General features: G+C 41.2%; 1 protein-coding gene across 3 annotated transcripts in view; it reads left to right on the forward strand.

Annotated features, from left to right (window-relative positions):
* Positions 1-16121, forward strand: part of SLC27A1 (solute carrier family 27 member 1) — a 43883-nt gene that overhangs the window by 18078 nt on the left and 9684 nt on the right. For all 3 annotated transcript variants that reach the window (XM_020779369.3, XM_020779356.3, XM_020779362.3), the window contains exons 3-10: positions 4492-4886; positions 6481-6642; positions 7042-7111; positions 10054-10145; positions 10284-10393; positions 11899-12108; positions 13361-13487; positions 14808-14945. In XM_020779369.3, coding sequence (XP_020635028.3) covers positions 4492-4886; positions 6481-6642; positions 7042-7111; positions 10054-10145; positions 10284-10393; positions 11899-12108; positions 13361-13487; positions 14808-14945 — 1304 coding nt within the window. The remainder of the gene's footprint in view (positions 1-4491; positions 4887-6480; positions 6643-7041; positions 7112-10053; positions 10146-10283; positions 10394-11898; positions 12109-13360; positions 13488-14807; positions 14946-16121) is intronic.

The following is a 16121-nucleotide window of genomic DNA, read 5'->3' on the forward strand; positions in this document are numbered from 1 at the left end:
GGTGTAGGATATAACTCTCCCCTGTCCAGCAGGACACAAAACATGGTTATAAAATGTTGCATACTTTTTGCATGCACCCTCCTGCATAAAAATGTGGAGTTTGTTTGGTTCATCTACATGAGTGTGGAGTGAAAGCATATACTAAATTGGCTTTGTTGCTGCCCTAAGTACAAAATGAGGTCAAGCTATAATGTTCTAAATCTTCTGATTATTATGTCCTGCGTACATATGAGGTAAGTGAACCAAGCCTTCAGAAGCTTAGTTTATCTGAGGACATGATTGAATTAGATGGCTTATCTACACTAAAGGAACTATGTTCTCATTTGAAATATAATAAATGACTTGTAAAGAGTCAGCAAAACTGCTGAATAAGCAAAATACTCCAGCATTCATAAACATATGTGAACATTCCCCTTGACTCAAGGCTGTTGAAGTTGAAATATATAGATACAAGTAGACAAACATTTTAGTGATAACATTCCATTTGACTGTTAAGATACCAGGTAGCTGAGGCCACAGACTTGAGGTGACCTATACTTTCTGTGATTTTTTTCTCTCCATTTCCTTTTTAAGGAGAAAAGCAACTATAGGAGTTGAAGGTAGGACCAATTAGTGGGTGGGGAGGGAAAGAGGGAGGGGAGGTTTCTTAACCTTTTCTCCGACAGCCATTTGTCCATTCAAAATTGCTTTCTTTTGTTCCAATGGGGAAAGGCGCAGGAATAATTAAGAGGTATGAAGGAGAGAAAATATTTTCTGAATTTTTCCAGTTTTCTTCCAGTCTCTAGGGAAAACCTAGCATCAGAACTCTCCTCTCCCCTCAGGATTCCTGTAGGTGGCGTGCATGTGAATGCATGCATTTATTGTAGAATCCTAAAACTATTCCACTAAGAAGTCTTCTGAGTTCAGATTTCTGCTTAGCCATGACATTCTGTGAATGGTTGAACTGCTTTCAAGTTCTTAGTCCAGTATCAGAGGACAGATATCATACTTAAAATGAGAGAAACCTTGTTTGTATGCTGCAGCAAAGGAAAAAGTGTGATGGGGGCTATCTTCAAAACCAGCTTCTCATTTCTCCTTGGTACTAATGCATGCCTGAGAAGTAGTACTAGATCTGTGTATAGCTAATGTTCTTGTAAAGATGTTGTGCTATTTCCTAAACAGATGGGTTTCTGGCTTGGAGATGAGAAATGTAAGATAGATCCCTGACATTCTCATCTGCCTGTTGCACTTTAACTGAAATCAGTACCTATTTTCTGCAGCCCTAAGGTTCCTTTGTTGTCCAAGGATTCAGGGCTGCTGCTCTCACAAAAACCACATCACTTCTTGTAGAGGCTGTCACTGCCCTCTGGATTTCCACTTCCTTCCAATTGCATGGCGAGTGAGAAATAACCGCAGAGAATAAAGCCCCCTTAAAGCTATGGAAAGTGCAGCAAATGTTTGAAAAGGCTCTTCTGTTCCTTTCCTGGCAGAGCTTGGGGTAAGATCACTATGGCAGGCCGGCCTCTTTTGACAAAATGCCAACTGTCTATTATTAACCCAGTCTGTCTTCCCTCAAGGCTCCTGCTTTGGACAATCACGGTCAGGAGGGGATGTGTGGTTTCTTAAGATGCCACTGATTTTGTGTCAGTGGTTTATTTCTCTGAAGAATCTTCCAGACTTCTCTTTGATCAAAAAGAAAAGGAAGCTCCTTGCTGGTTTCCTGGATTTGGGAGAAATGGAATGTTTAAGAACAGCATAGCTGGTTGTTGTAGCATCTTTATTATCTTTCTTTTGGGTTTGGACAGTATAACAACAAGGAAAATAAGCATTATTGTGTATAACAATGGAAATCTTTGAATACTCCAAAAATCAGAAAAACCAACTGCTCTGGCTTGAAATTTTCTCTTTAAAGAATTCTCTAGTTACAGATGCCAAAGAACTGTTTCAATATGGCTCCAATTCCAGGTCATTGTACATCAAGCTGTCTTCAGGTCTAATTTTAGACTTTAATTAGGCTATGCCAGCATTCTGTGGCATAATTTCTAGGCATGACTCCCCAGTGAACACAGTAGGACAGTGTGCATCGAATTTAGTTTGTATTGCATTGCCTACATGAGAGAAAATGTCATCGAACTTTGTGAGGTTTACTTTTGAATAAACATCTTTAGGATTGGATCCCCTGCCCCCAGGACCAAATATTTCTGGTGTTTGTGTCACCTGTTAGAACTGGAATGCTTGTTCTGCTAATTCCTGAAGAGCGTGCAATTGAAATAATGTTTAGCTTTGCTTCAGGTTTAGACATGCTGAAGGACTAAGGCATAGATGAGTCATTCCCAGCCTTGGGTCTCCAGATGTTCTTGGACTAAAGCTCCCAGAAGCCTTCACCACTAGCTGTGTTGGCCAGGATTTCTAGGAGTTGTAATCCAAGAACAACTGGGGACCCAAGGTTGGGAACCACTGGCATAGATCCTTACATGAGTGGGTTACTTTTTGCTTGCTCCGTTCTATTTCTAGACAGAATGAAGGCTGAAAATAGAGCATTAAACTTGCAAAGTGTTTTCTCCCTCCTCTCCTTTTTGTTCCTTGTCTGATTCGTCTTGCGCATTCATCAGAATGTGTGTAATGTGTTTTCTATAAGAAGTCTTATGTAATCATAAGATATCTTCTTGAAAAATGCAATAATTCCGATACAGAAGTTGCACCATTACCTATAAATTCCTCTTGTACTCTGGTTCTAAATGCAAACAGCTTTGAATTGTACGTATAAGCAGGGGTGGGCAACATATATTGTATCCCACAGGTGGCTTCCTGGCACAGAAGTTAAACTTAGGACTGCAGTCAGGACTCTGCTCACAACCTGAGTTGGATCATGATAGGCTCAGGTAGATGGCTCAAGGTTGACTCAGCCTTCCATCCTTCCGAGATCAGTAAACTGAGTACCCAGCTCGCTACCAGGGAGTGGAGGCAATGTGTAGCCTTCATACTTAAATTGTAAACTGCCCAGAGAGTGCTTTAAGTGCTGTGGGGTGGTATATAAGCAGCACACTTCACTTTTTGCAAAGTGCATGGAGCCTCCCCCAGGAAGCTCCCCAAAATTAAAAATATCTTTTAAAAACCTTTTTTATTCTCATAAAGTCTTCTTGTGCTCTCTTATGGGCATGAAGAGTAATTTTGCTATGTTTGGAGGGTCCCTTGCTGCAGATCCCCATATCCATAACAGTTTTGTGCATATTTTTGGACACTAGAAGGTTCATGCAGGTGGGGGGGGTTCAGTTAATCCTCCTTTTTTACAAGAATTTTTAAGGGAAATAAGAGTAAGTTTGGCTTTCGGAGGTAGAGAGACATACCATGGACCTCTGAAGATTGCCGACGTTGGTATAAAGGATGTACATCCAGCTATATGCATGACGGGCTATGAGGTCTGATGTAGAGATATGAACTGTTTAGTTCTGTTTTCTCTCTTGGTTCTGCATACAGCTGTATAAACAGAAATCTGAATGCTCATACATGTTTGTGTATACTGTTAAATGTAGTTGTTCTCTCAGTGGAGAAAGAATTTTAGGGACAGTGTTAGGAGTTTAGCTTCCTTTAAATAAGACAGGACATTTGTTCGCAGAGCATAGTGAGGGCTGATACATGCTTCTAAGCAGATAGTGTCACTCCTGTCTCTGCTTTCCTTCTCCAAAACAAGCTAGCTGAATTGCGCTTTCATTAAAGTTTAGCTTGAACCCACAGCATTCTTCTTGCCTTTTCTTGCCTGGCTGGAAACTTACTTATCAGATGTTTAATGTGCACCAGAGCTGAAGTTGCTGCATCGAATTGGTGGCCTGTGTCTCATACCTTGTCAGTTAGCCGCAATGGGCAGTGGTGATTTCTGTGATTCCTCTTGCATGTTCATCAGTGTCCAATAGGATTTTGGCTAATGGTACCAAACTGTAGCTTTCTTCTTTCCGACTAACTGGAGGCTATATTTTCAAACTCCCATGATGAGTATCTTCCACCATGACAGGAGAGATTCCCAGTAAACAAGGCAGGATAATTCATTTGTTTTAATCCCTTAATGTTAATCAGGCATTACGCAAATTCAGTGCTAGAGAAGTGGCAGAATGAGTTTTTCAGAAATTTAAGACGAGGCTGTAGTGTATATCCTAGCTTCTTGTCCCTAATTTAGCTTAAATAAATTCTATGAAGTGATGGTGGGAGGATGGAAATTACAAAAGTTGTACAAAATATGAAAAATTGTGCAAACTGCCTTTCTTGGTGTCGAATTTGGATTGCCACTTCACAAGATTTAATAGTTTTCATGTGGATTAGATATAATTCCCAGGGGTTAGTCTGGCATAATCTAATCACCTTTTGTATTAAAGTAATATGTACAAAATGGCTCTATCTCTTGAATGATGGGGAAGCAGCTGAAGTGATATCTTGGCATATTGCAGTCCTTTTTTTAAAAATATTGGTAGCATTAACTTATATGCTAAAGTAACTGAGATTTTTCTTTCCTAATTACAGAGGCCTGTCAGTACTTATACAGGTAAAATATAAATTGTACTATCACCGGAAAGCCAAGAGCAATATTCCCAAGATATTTCAGGAGGTGGTCCGCAGACATCCAGACAAAGTAGCCTTGATCTATGAAGCAACTGATGACAGATGGACATTCCAGCGTTTGGACGAATATTCCAATGCTGTGGCCAACTTCTTCTACCAGCAGGGCTTTTGTGTTGGAGATGTAGTTGCTATCTTCATGGAGAGTCGACCTGAGTTTGTGGGCTTCTGGCTAGGGATGGCCAAAGTGGGCATTGAAGCTGCCCTCATCAACTTCAACTTGCGCCTTGATTCACTGACTTACTGCGTGAAAACCTCTGGAGCAAAAGCCATCATTTTTGGTGGGGAGCTTTCAGCAGGTATGGCTTTGATTGGGCTGTTCCCCCTTTAGCCAAGAGTAGCTACACTATTTTTGGAGCCTCTGTTACTGTCAGCTATTGCATTTGGTTGTGTGGTTACAGTACTTAAAAATAATGTTGCTTTTTCTGCTATAAAACAAAGTGCATGGAGTGTGTGACCCTTGTATTTACTGAGAATTATCCTTCTGGAAGCACACTTTTCTTTTGAACCAAGGTGCATGCACCCCGCATGCCTTATTCTATAGTTGATTTATACTTGTGCTGAAATACCATTGAATTTTCATAATGTGCCGGAATGCGTGACCTTAGTATATTTTAGAATGTGAGAAATCCCCCCCAAAGAACTACTGAAGTTTTCTGCTCTTGTCTTAATCAGTTCTTCATTTGATATGAAGGTAAAAACTCCAGTACTCTGAAAAGAGAATTATTTTATCAGGCGGACATTCTGGAAAATGGATTGGTTTCTTAATTGCTCAACTGGAGATCTTTAGTGGAACTGAAATAAGTTTGTTCTTACTGTTTATTTTGCTGCTTATTGAGTTGGCATAGAATGGCCACCTCAAGGCATGGCTCTCAAGGCATAAAGTATTTCTTAAAACAGGACCAATTTTAGTAGTAAATCTATATTGCTATTGTATAATTTCAGCATCTTGAAAAAAGCTTTAGGAGGTTGGAATTCCGAGATACAGTGCATAAAAACTATGTAGTTCTAACTACACAAGACACCCTACATTTAGAAGCAGAGCTCTTTTAAGTAGTAAAATATACTTGCTTATTTTAGCATAGGCTTTTTTTATTTCCACATTTGGCAAATTAGATTGCTGTGTTTTGTGATTGGTTATTTGGGGTTAGCAAGTTTCATTTGCAAGTTTGATTGCAAATGCATCTCAGAGGCCTACTGTGTTGTCAGCTTCTAATTATAAGTTCAGCAATCTGTGTAATTTAGTCCTAATACAAAGCCTCTGTATTCAGCACTTTTGTAGTAATGTTGGCCATCTAGATCAGTGGTTCCCAACCTTGGGTAACCCAGGTCTTCTTGGACTGCACTTCCCAGAAACCCTGACCAGCATGGCTGGTAGTGAATATTTCTGGGAGTTGCAGTTCAAGAACACCTGTGTTATCCAAGGTTGAGAGCCACTGATATAGAAGGATTTCTAATACAGAAGATGAGGTACAAATGTTTTAGTGAAATATCCTGTTTTCATCCAGAGGACTTGGATGTATGTAGCTTTGCTGTGTGGGGCGTAATCTGTAATATTTTTAATAAATATGAGAAGCGAATGTGGCTTTGTTAAGAGGTATAGTGTGAAAAGAGCTTGCAGGGAATGGTTGGGGAGGGACACTGTGTGGAAAAGTACAGTATTAGAACAGGAGCTTTCATCTTTCACTGAATACCTGTAGCATGGCTTTGGATATTTATTTTTATGGCGTAACAAACTGAAGAAAATCTCACAGTTAAGAATGATAATTGTTTTGAAAATAAATACTGTACAGTGCCTGCCAGCTGTGGTGTGGAATCACATCCAGCTACAATTCTGAAAACCCAATGCATTGAATGCTTACTGTTTCTGATAGACTGATGGTTACGTTGCAGCAATATCTGAAGTGAATGGCTTGCTGGGGAAAAATATGGTCAAGTTCTGTTCTGGAGACTTCAGACCTGAATCTATCCCTCCGAACACCAAGCACTTGGATCCCCTTCTGGCTGAAGCCTCCAAATCTCCTCAAGCTCAAGTTCCAGCCAAGGGATTAGATGGTATGTTTTCTTACAAAGGTTTGAGTGAGCCACAGATCTGCCTACAGGACCCGGCTGGATGCCAGACATTCAACCCCCTTCCCTTTCTTGTGGCACACATTTCATGGGATCTTTCTGCCAGATTCATGTGACTTAAGAGCCCAGTCAGGCACCTGGCCTAGTTCCAGGAAGAAGTGGAGGATGATATGTTTAGGGCCATGTGTTTGGTTCAAAGAGTAAAATTCCCCCTGACAACAATTGCTATGGACTGTGGGAGGTGAGGCATGCCCTTTGCTTGTTGTTCTGCCCTGTGTTTTCAAAGAACCTGCTTATAAGACAGGTGGATTATCAAGCTGACTGAGAACAAAGACCAGAAGACCAGCCTCTAATTCATGTCCCATGTCCATGTTCCCTTTCTAGATCGGCTGTTCTACATCTATACTTCTGGTACAACTGGAATGCCGAAGGCTGCCATTGTGGTGCATAGTAGGTGAGGAGCATCAGTGCACCCCTTCTTGAAAATTGATCTTCCCCTGCTGATATCCAGGATCGTTTTTATTTGTGGAGCTTTTTTTCATGTATACAAATATTAGAGAGATGCTTCTCTGTTTTGGCTGTGGCCACTTGTCTTTAAAGCTGTTTTCTAGGAGTTAGATCTATTATTCTCTCTTTGCCTCTTAGAATTGTTGATTGAAATCCTGTTGCCAGAATTCACTCTGCGTACAACTGTTGATGTCATCAGTCATGGTGCTTTTTCAGAGGTAAAAATGTTCTGATCCACCCCACCTGAAGGTCCTGAGGATCCCTGGGATCTCTTTCATCACAAGGAAGCCATTGGGGGCCAAGGGCCTTGGGAAGGGGAGACTTTAATTTTTGAAAATTGCGAATGCTGGGATGCTTTTATTGGTGGCAGTAATTTTCAGTAATTAAAGACTTCCCCGTCCCAACAGTTTCCCTATGGCAAAAGGTATCCTAGGGGAACCTCGGGACTTTTGGGGAGTATTGGAAATTTTTAATTTCTGAAAAAAATCACTGCAGTTAATGACATTGTTAGCTTTAAACAATGTAAATTTGAGCCACTGTGAGGGAAGTTCAGAGTATTGTAAGGCAGCATGTGTCGCTCCTGATAGGATAGGATTTGTGGCATCCCGAGTAATTGCCCAGGAAATCAGAGGCAATCTTCACTCCAGCTCCTAATATGTGAGATAATGGCCCAGAGGCCAATCTTTTAGAGTTTCCCATTCACTTTGGCACTTCACTCCAGCCACATAGGAAACAAAGAAAGAGCCTTGGGTTTGTTTCCCATTTGATTTCCTATTTGGAATTAGGAACAATTAATCATTGCCCTGGCCCCAGGTGTGGAAACTGTGTCATGGGTGATCATTGTGAATTTCTGGTGATGACACTACTTTGAATATACAGACATGGGCCATGTTTCTAGTGGCTAAAAGTTGGAAGAGATCTGACCAGGGGTCAAGATGCAGGGAAGAACTGCAAGTATATCTGGAAGTTGAGACTTGGCAACTGGACTTCTTCCTTGTTAGGCTGAATCGTTTTGCTACTCATCCAAGTAGCATTTAGTCTGAGGAGAGTTGGGAGGAGACCCCTGATATATCCTCCACATTGGTTTCACTTTCCCTTGGTCTGAATGGAGGATATCAGGGATCTCCTACCAGCTCTTCTCGGACTGAAGAAGCTACTTGGATGAGTAGCGAAATGATTTAGCCTAACAAGAAAGAAGACCAGTTGCCATGACTCAACTTCCAGATAACCTCATCTGGATGATTGAGAATCTTCACCGATAAACTACAAGTATACTTAGGCCTGGAGGGGGGAAAGCTTGATAGAGAGCTGCATGAGATTAAAGGATCTGAACTGACTCAGACTAAATATCTATCTGGCCTAGCATTTGGTTTGCACAGGAGCCAACCAGATGCAGATGGGAAGTTCTCAAGCAAGACACGAGGGGAGTAACGCTCGCCTCCTCCAACCACTGACTTATGTTGGTCAACTAAGTGCTATTGAAAATTCTGTTGCCTCGTGATAATGGAATTAATAGCTAACCAGCCTGGCTAGCATCCCTTGATAGCATTATCTTCCACTGCCTGTTCATCTTTAAAAGCCATTGTGTATTGAAGTCTTCAGTTTAACTATGCTTTTATTTGTCCCGAGTCTCCTACCCTGTATTTCAGTGGGTGACCTTGCGTTCTAATATTACAAGACAAAGAAAAACATCTACCCATTTGCTTTCTCCATGCCATGCAATTCTGACTGATCCCTTCTATTCATTTTATTTCAGAGCAACTACAAACATTGCACTTTTCTTGTAACGGATTGTTTGTGCCCTTAATCACTTGATGGTTGTTCTCTGCACTTTTTTGCGTTCTTCTTCTAGTGGTTTGACTGTGACTTGCAGTTCTCTTTTTCAAAAGCAAAGGAATAAGTTCTAAAGCAGCCGTTCTTAATGGGGGCCATATGGTCCCCTGGAATGCTCTGGCACGTTCCACAGACTGGAAACAATTCTTCCCAAGCCACCTTATAAAGTTTGTTATGCAACTTACGCAATCCTGATTCGGACAATATTTCTTTCACGTTGTATTTATGACCATGGCCAAAAAAAGGTTGAGAATGGCTGCTCTAAAGGGCTCTTACCACAATGGGAGGTGGAATACTGTGTTTTTATAAAATTAAAGCTGCAAATAACTCTAGCAGAAATTATCCCCCTTTAAAAAGCACAGAGGATTTATCTATTGAAACAGGGCTATTTCAGAAGGACAACAATCCCTCCCTGACCAGTTGACGTTTATGAGGCTTATGGATGGATTTTCTAACGCAGGACCAGGCAGGTTCAAGGGGTTGTTTCCACATTGAGCACCCAGCATGTGAGCACCAATGCCCCTTCCCAAAGGGGGGGGGAATGACAAAAACTGAAAAGGCTGGAAATCCATTTCCAGTTCTGTAAAAGTTATATTTCCTATTTTTCTAAAGGTGCAGAGGGAGGCTGCACTTTACTAAAATCATCATCATGTTTTAAAAACTTATTTCCCTGGTCGGAGGTTCCAAGAGGTTAACTGGAGGCCATAAAAATGGCCTTGGAGTGCAATGTGCAGCTCTTAGGCCACGCGACCCCCCGGCTCTCTCCAGGCTTTCATTCAGAGCTTCCCCAGGTGAAATTATGTGGGTTTTTTCCCCTCTCATTCAGCTTCTTCTGAGATATATTGGAGAACAGGAATGTAGGATCCTATTGGCAGTTGCTGCATATTGTCACCTGTGTATGTAGTATTATCACCAGGGTAACAGGTGTGTTCATGTGATCTGACTTTTGGTTGTGCAAAAAATATGCTTTTCTCATATGTCATTTTTCCTCTTGAAAGAAGGAAGATGGATCATATCCCCCACTTTCATGTACATATGTTCTCTGTTTCCTTGTAGATACTTTCGTATAGCAGCCTTTGGTTATTATGCCTACAGAATGACTCCCCAGGACATAGTCTATAATTGCTTGCCATTGTACCACTCAGCAGGTAGGCAGGAGTTATTGCTTCTTTTTTCAATCTAGAAACTGGCTTTAATGTTGCCAGTAGCACTCGCTGTTGAAAGACATTGCCATGGAATCATGAGAAGCCCACCTTACTGACCACGTTTTTTTCTCTTTCTCTTAGGAAATATTATGGGTGTTGGCCAGTGTGTGATCCATGGTCTGACAGTCGTGATCAGGAAGAAATTTTCGGCCAGCCGCTTCTGGGATGACTGTGTGAAATACAAGTGCACAGTAAGGAGAGCCCCGAACTCTGCTTGTAGGCACCACAGTTTTTAGGAGGTGGGAGCATATGTGGGGGAGGGTCTCCATGGCAAGACAGCTACAGCTCAGAAAGCTCAAGAAGACTATTTTACCAGTGTGAGAGAGGGACAAAATCAGAAGTTGCCATGCCAAGGTTTTACGATGAAACTTTATCAGATGCATTCCAAAGCTGCATATGTATTAGTTTCTTGCTGCCTTAGCAGTGTCAGTCATCTAAGGGCAACTGGTGTTGATGCTTTCTACTATATAGATTTTTTTGGAAGCTAAAATGCATGCTCAGTTGCTACAGCTGATTTCCTGCTGATTGTGAGAGAAGGCAGAATACTCCTTTTTTTAAAAAAAGGCGTTAGAGACACAGTGCTGTTGCCTAATAAATCTGGGGTCGTTGTTGTAGGTTTTTCAGGTTATTTGGCTGTGTTCTGGAGGTTTTTCTTTCTAACGTGTCGCCAGTCTCTGTGGCTGGCATCTTCAGATGACAGGAGCCCGAAAAACCTACAACAACCATCAGATTTCAGTTGTGAAAGCCTTCAAGAAACAAATCAGGGATCGTTTTAAACTGTTTGAAACACTTTAAAACAAGCATAGACATTAGTGTCCTTCCCAATGTTTATGGCTCGAAATTCTCATAATTGTTTGTCTTTGCGTGTTTTGCTAGAGTGAATGGGAATTGTAGTTTGAAAACATCTGGAGGACCACAGTTTTCCACCTCCACTTTAAATCAACTTTTCCCAATTTGGATGCCTTCAGATATTTTGGATTTCATTTCCCATGATTTCTCATCACTGTCCATGTTAAGTTGGGGCTGAATAAAATTCTCATAATTGTTTGTCATTGCATGTTTTTGCTAGAACGAATGGGAATTGTAGTTTGAAAGCATCTGGAGGACCACAGTTTTCCACCTCCACTTTAAATCAACTTTTCCTAATTTGAATGCCTTCAGATGTTTTGAATTTCATTTCCATGATTTCTCATCACTGTCCATGTTAGTTGGGGCTGAATAAAGGACACTGGCAGAAAGCTGCTTTAAATTAATTAGTTAACTGTTCAGATCCTTCCAAAACTGTAGCTTTTATTATCTGGCTTAAACTCTGATGACTAACACCAAGGAAATTTATGGACGAATTTATTTTTTATCAGGGGTTGGGAACCTTCAGCCCTCCAGAGGTTTCAAACTACAGTTATCATAGTCTGTTGCCTTATTGGAGATTCTAGGATTTTAACCTAAAATGTTTAGAGTGGCAAAGTTTCATTGCTTCTAGCTTATAATTAATGACTTTAACTTTCAAGATACTGAAGGTATTTTTGGTATGCAGATAATGTTTGTCTCTAATTCTTAAAAATAAAAGCAAAAGAGAAAAGTAATTTTCCTTCCACTACATCTTCAAAAATTCTGGAAATATTGCATCTTGGTTCTATTCTTGCCAACTTTTACCAAGTTATTACTTGGTAAAGCTAGTTTCTCTTTCTTTTGCCAGATTGTCCAGTATATTGGGGAGATTTGTAGGTATCTGTTGAACCAGCCAGTACGGGAGGCCGAAAAACAGCATCAAGTGCGGTTAGCCATAGGAAATGGCTTAAGGCCCACCATATGGGAAGACTTCACCAAACGCTTCCGAATTAAACAGATTGGAGAATTTTATGGGGCTACAGAATGTAATTGCAGCATCGCCAATCTGGATGGAAAGGTACATGAAAGGGCTGCCATGGCAATTTATATTTTGAAGGGTTTATTTATTTGTTTGTTGCACGGAGACAGGAGAGTGTCCAGCTAACTTGTTACAGATGGCTTGTTGGGTGTAATTTTTGCAGACTCTTTCTTGTACTCTCAGTTTTAAAAGCATGTAAGCTGGGAGACCTCTTTCTAAACCACCTACAATTCCCTGCCCTAAATCTAAGCGTTCCTTCCAGTGGCCTTTTCTTTTCATCTAGCTCCATCCATTTGCAACAGAGTAAGTACCCTCCCTCATGGATGCCCCAAAGGCAGGGCAAGTTGCCAAGAAGCATGCAGCGAAAGGAAGGTGAAGTGATGTGAGTAGCTGGAGAAGTGATTGATTTAACAGTTAGCTCACTTCCCAGAATAGGTCACTAACAGATGTGACAGTTTGCACATTTCTCCTAGCCTTCTCTGCTTATGACCACATCGGAGCTTACAGTTTCATTCTTTTGAATATTGATTGGTAGGGACTTCTATCAATGATTCATCTTCAATTATAGATTGCTACAAGTGAGATCCAGAACAGAATATGGCAGTGCATCTATATTCCTGGAGAGGAATGCTCTTATTTAGGGTTCCTATCGGCCTCAAGCAGGAGTAATCGCCGCATTATCAGGAAGTGAAGTCAACTTCAGAAGTAATAAAAACATCACTCTTTTTTTCTTCTTGTAACCTTTCACTGCTATTCTGTGTAGCCTGAGAGATCTTGTCCTGAACTTGAATATTTTATTCCTGTAGACCAGAGGTTCTCAACCTTGACTTCCCCCATGTTCTTGGACTACAACTTCCAGAAATCCTGGCCAGCACAGCTGGTGGTTGGAATTTTAGTCAAAGAACACCTGGGGACACTAGTTTGGGAACTACGGCTGTAGATTTCATCCTTTTTCCTTTGTTTCCTCCTCAAACCTATCTGTATGTTTTTGGAGTTAGTAGGGTATTCAGGTGCTTTTTTTTAAACCCACAGCTGTTATTTCCCCTTTAATTGCTTACTTCAGGTTACTGTGAGCTGTTGGCTTTAGCATTTTCTAGTTCTCCATGCTCTCTAGTCTTCTTTTTGTTCTTATTTACTTCACTGGACACTTCAACATTCTGCACATCCTGGAAGTTCTTCAACCTTTGGTCTGGTGGTTAAAAGCATGCATGCTAACATTTAGAAACCATCGTGAGAGATGACTTGTGATTGCCATCATTTCCCTTCTAAACTTTGCTCCATCCATTAATAGGTGGGTGCCTGTGGTTTCTGTAGCCGAATTTTGCCAAATGTGTATCCTGTCCGCTTGGTGAAAGTTAATGAGGATACTATGGAATTGATACGAGATGCAAATGGGCTCGCTGTCTCCTGCCGTCCAGGTAAATATACTGTGAATGTCACATGTTTTGTATCTGAACTATATAATACAGGAGTGTAATCTCTGTGTCATGTCATTTTCAATTACTGTCTCACTAGAGCACTTCTGACTTTTTGACCTGAATGTTATCTTCTCTGTTCCTAGAACTGGTTGGTGGTAATTGGGGACTTCTAGGGTAGGGTTTCTTCCTCCACTGTTAATACAAAGACTGGTAGAATTGAATAAATACCGGGTGTGAGGTGAAGGACTTGGGGTGTGTGTGTGTGTTTTGTTTTGGAAGATAAAAGATCTGCTTATGGAAACTTCCCCTGCCTCCATACTGTAAACAGTTTTATTCAGACTTCTGCAGGCAGCTTTGACCATTGCTATGGAGAGGTGGGCTATGCATGTGAGATGCAGAGGGGCTGAGGGAGGGACATAGAAGCTTGAAAAAGAGCAAAGGAGTAAAAAGGCAGTGAGTGGCTGTTGGAAAAGAAGGCAACAGTGAGAAGAAAAAGCTGAAAAGAGACCTAAGAGAGATGACAGAGGCGACAGGAGAGAAGGTACATGGGTAAGACATGAAGAAAAAGGATGTAGAGCTACTGAACTGGTAGAGGAATGATCATGTAGATTTTATGTTTGTCTAAATGTTGCACGTTTTTGACTCAAAATGTGCCAAAAACATTCAGAATTATGTACTCTTGCTAGTTTTCATGTATGCTCTGCCACCACCCTTCCCCAGAAATGCAGGATTGTTCCTGCTAGGTTGCATTAAATATCTGTATGTATAACCTACACAGGACATGTTCTGCACAGATTGAAATGTAGTTTGAGGTAGAGAGAGGTGGAGGGTATCTCATGGAAGACACAGATGTGTACTGAGATAGTGGCAGTATCTTTGTGTTGTTCTGCCTGCATAAGAGGAATAATGTCCTCAAAGGCGAATTGCTGCAACTGAAGAGTTCTATTTTTCATTTCAGGGTGTGTGTTACTCGATTGCAAAGTGGTGAAACAGGAGCACACCTAGAAACCAAAATAGGGAATTCTTAATCAGTGGCGGTCAGCTGCTTACAGTGACATTCCCATTGCTCAGGCAGAGCTATGCAACAGGATACTAGCCAAAGATTCATGTATTGGAAATTCAGCAAAAATCTTACAGAGTCCAGGGCCTGAACACAAGTACAGATGACAGTTTCAGTTTCTCAGCCTTTCTGTTAGAATGTGGCAGAGGTAGCGAAGGGCTTAGAAGCAGACAAAATGCATCCAGCTAACTATAACTACTGTAGCACTGAATATCTTCATGACTTGTTATTCATCTGAAATTCATCTGTCTCTTTTTCAGGAGAGCCAGGCCTGCTTGTGGGCCGGATCAACCAGGAGGACCCCTTGCGTAGGTTTGATGGCTATGTCAACGAGAGTGCAACCAACAAGAAGATAGCCTACAATGTTTTCCAGAAAGGGGATCAGGCCTACCTTTCAGGTACTCTTCAAGGAGCACTTCATGTTGTACTTGGATAGATAAAGATGTTGCCTAGAAGAGATGCTCAGCCAAATGATGTCATCCTGTTGGTGTATATTTACGCCCACATATTCTGGATTGGAAACTGGAAATATTTAATATAATCTAATGGAAAGCTTCTTATTCTGCCCCCCCTCAAGTTTTGAGGCTCCCTAGGGCTCCTTTTGCTCTAAGGAGGCAGTTGGGAGCTTCAGGATTGGGGGGGTATTTAATAAGTAAAGAAATGCCATGAGATTTCCAGAAGCAGTTCTGATCCTGGTGATGGCAATCTGGATGAGACGTCTGGCTATTAATTACCTCTCCCTCCCCCTCCAACACACATCTCCTGAGGCTCCCAAAGACTTACCTGGGACAAAAAGAAACCCTAGGGAGCCTTGAACCCTAAAAAGGAGACAGGGTGCTTTTCATAAGTTACATAAATTACTTGTCGGAGCAGCTTTCCCCAATGTCATCTGCTCGATCCATCAGAGCATCACAGGTGAGGAGGACCTCAGGTGGCCACCCTGAGGGAGGCCCATAAATCATCTACAAGAAGCAGGGCCGCCTTCACAGTGGCTCTAACCTTGTGAAAATAGACAAACAAACAAAAATTAATATTTTCCAGTGCCCAATCTGGGTTATGCCACAGTAAATTTATGGAACAGGATTTTGTCCTAAGTCCCATGACAGCTAAAGGCAGTCCTAGGTGTCTGAAATTTTTCTCTGGGAACAGCCACAAGGATGATGACCAAGTGGAAGAAATAACCTCTTGCCCAGCATTTCTATAGTACTGCTTCCAAATAATGTCTCCCCCAAACATGACCGATGAAAAAGCATGTCACTTTTTAGTTATGTTGTATGGATGAGCCTGGCAGATGGTTTGTCATGTATCTTATATTTTACATGCAACCTGCTAGGATCAGCAGGGTGGCTTAATGCCATAAAATGAAAGTCTAACATAAATTGTGAATAATAAACCCCAATTATATTGGAGAGGTAAGAAAATAACCATTAGTCATGCATGGCTGTGTTAGTAAGGAAACATTGGGCATATGCAAAGATTTTCACGCGTCTGTCGTAGTCTTCCTCCTATGAATCCACAGGTTTAGTTCATTAACAACACTGTGAGTTATTTGGACCATAAAGGTGATGCACTTT

This window comes from Pogona vitticeps, chromosome 2, assembly GCF_051106095.1.
Source record: "Pogona vitticeps strain Pit_001003342236 chromosome 2, PviZW2.1, whole genome shotgun sequence".
Classification (NCBI taxonomy): domain Eukaryota; kingdom Metazoa; phylum Chordata; class Lepidosauria; order Squamata; family Agamidae; genus Pogona; species Pogona vitticeps.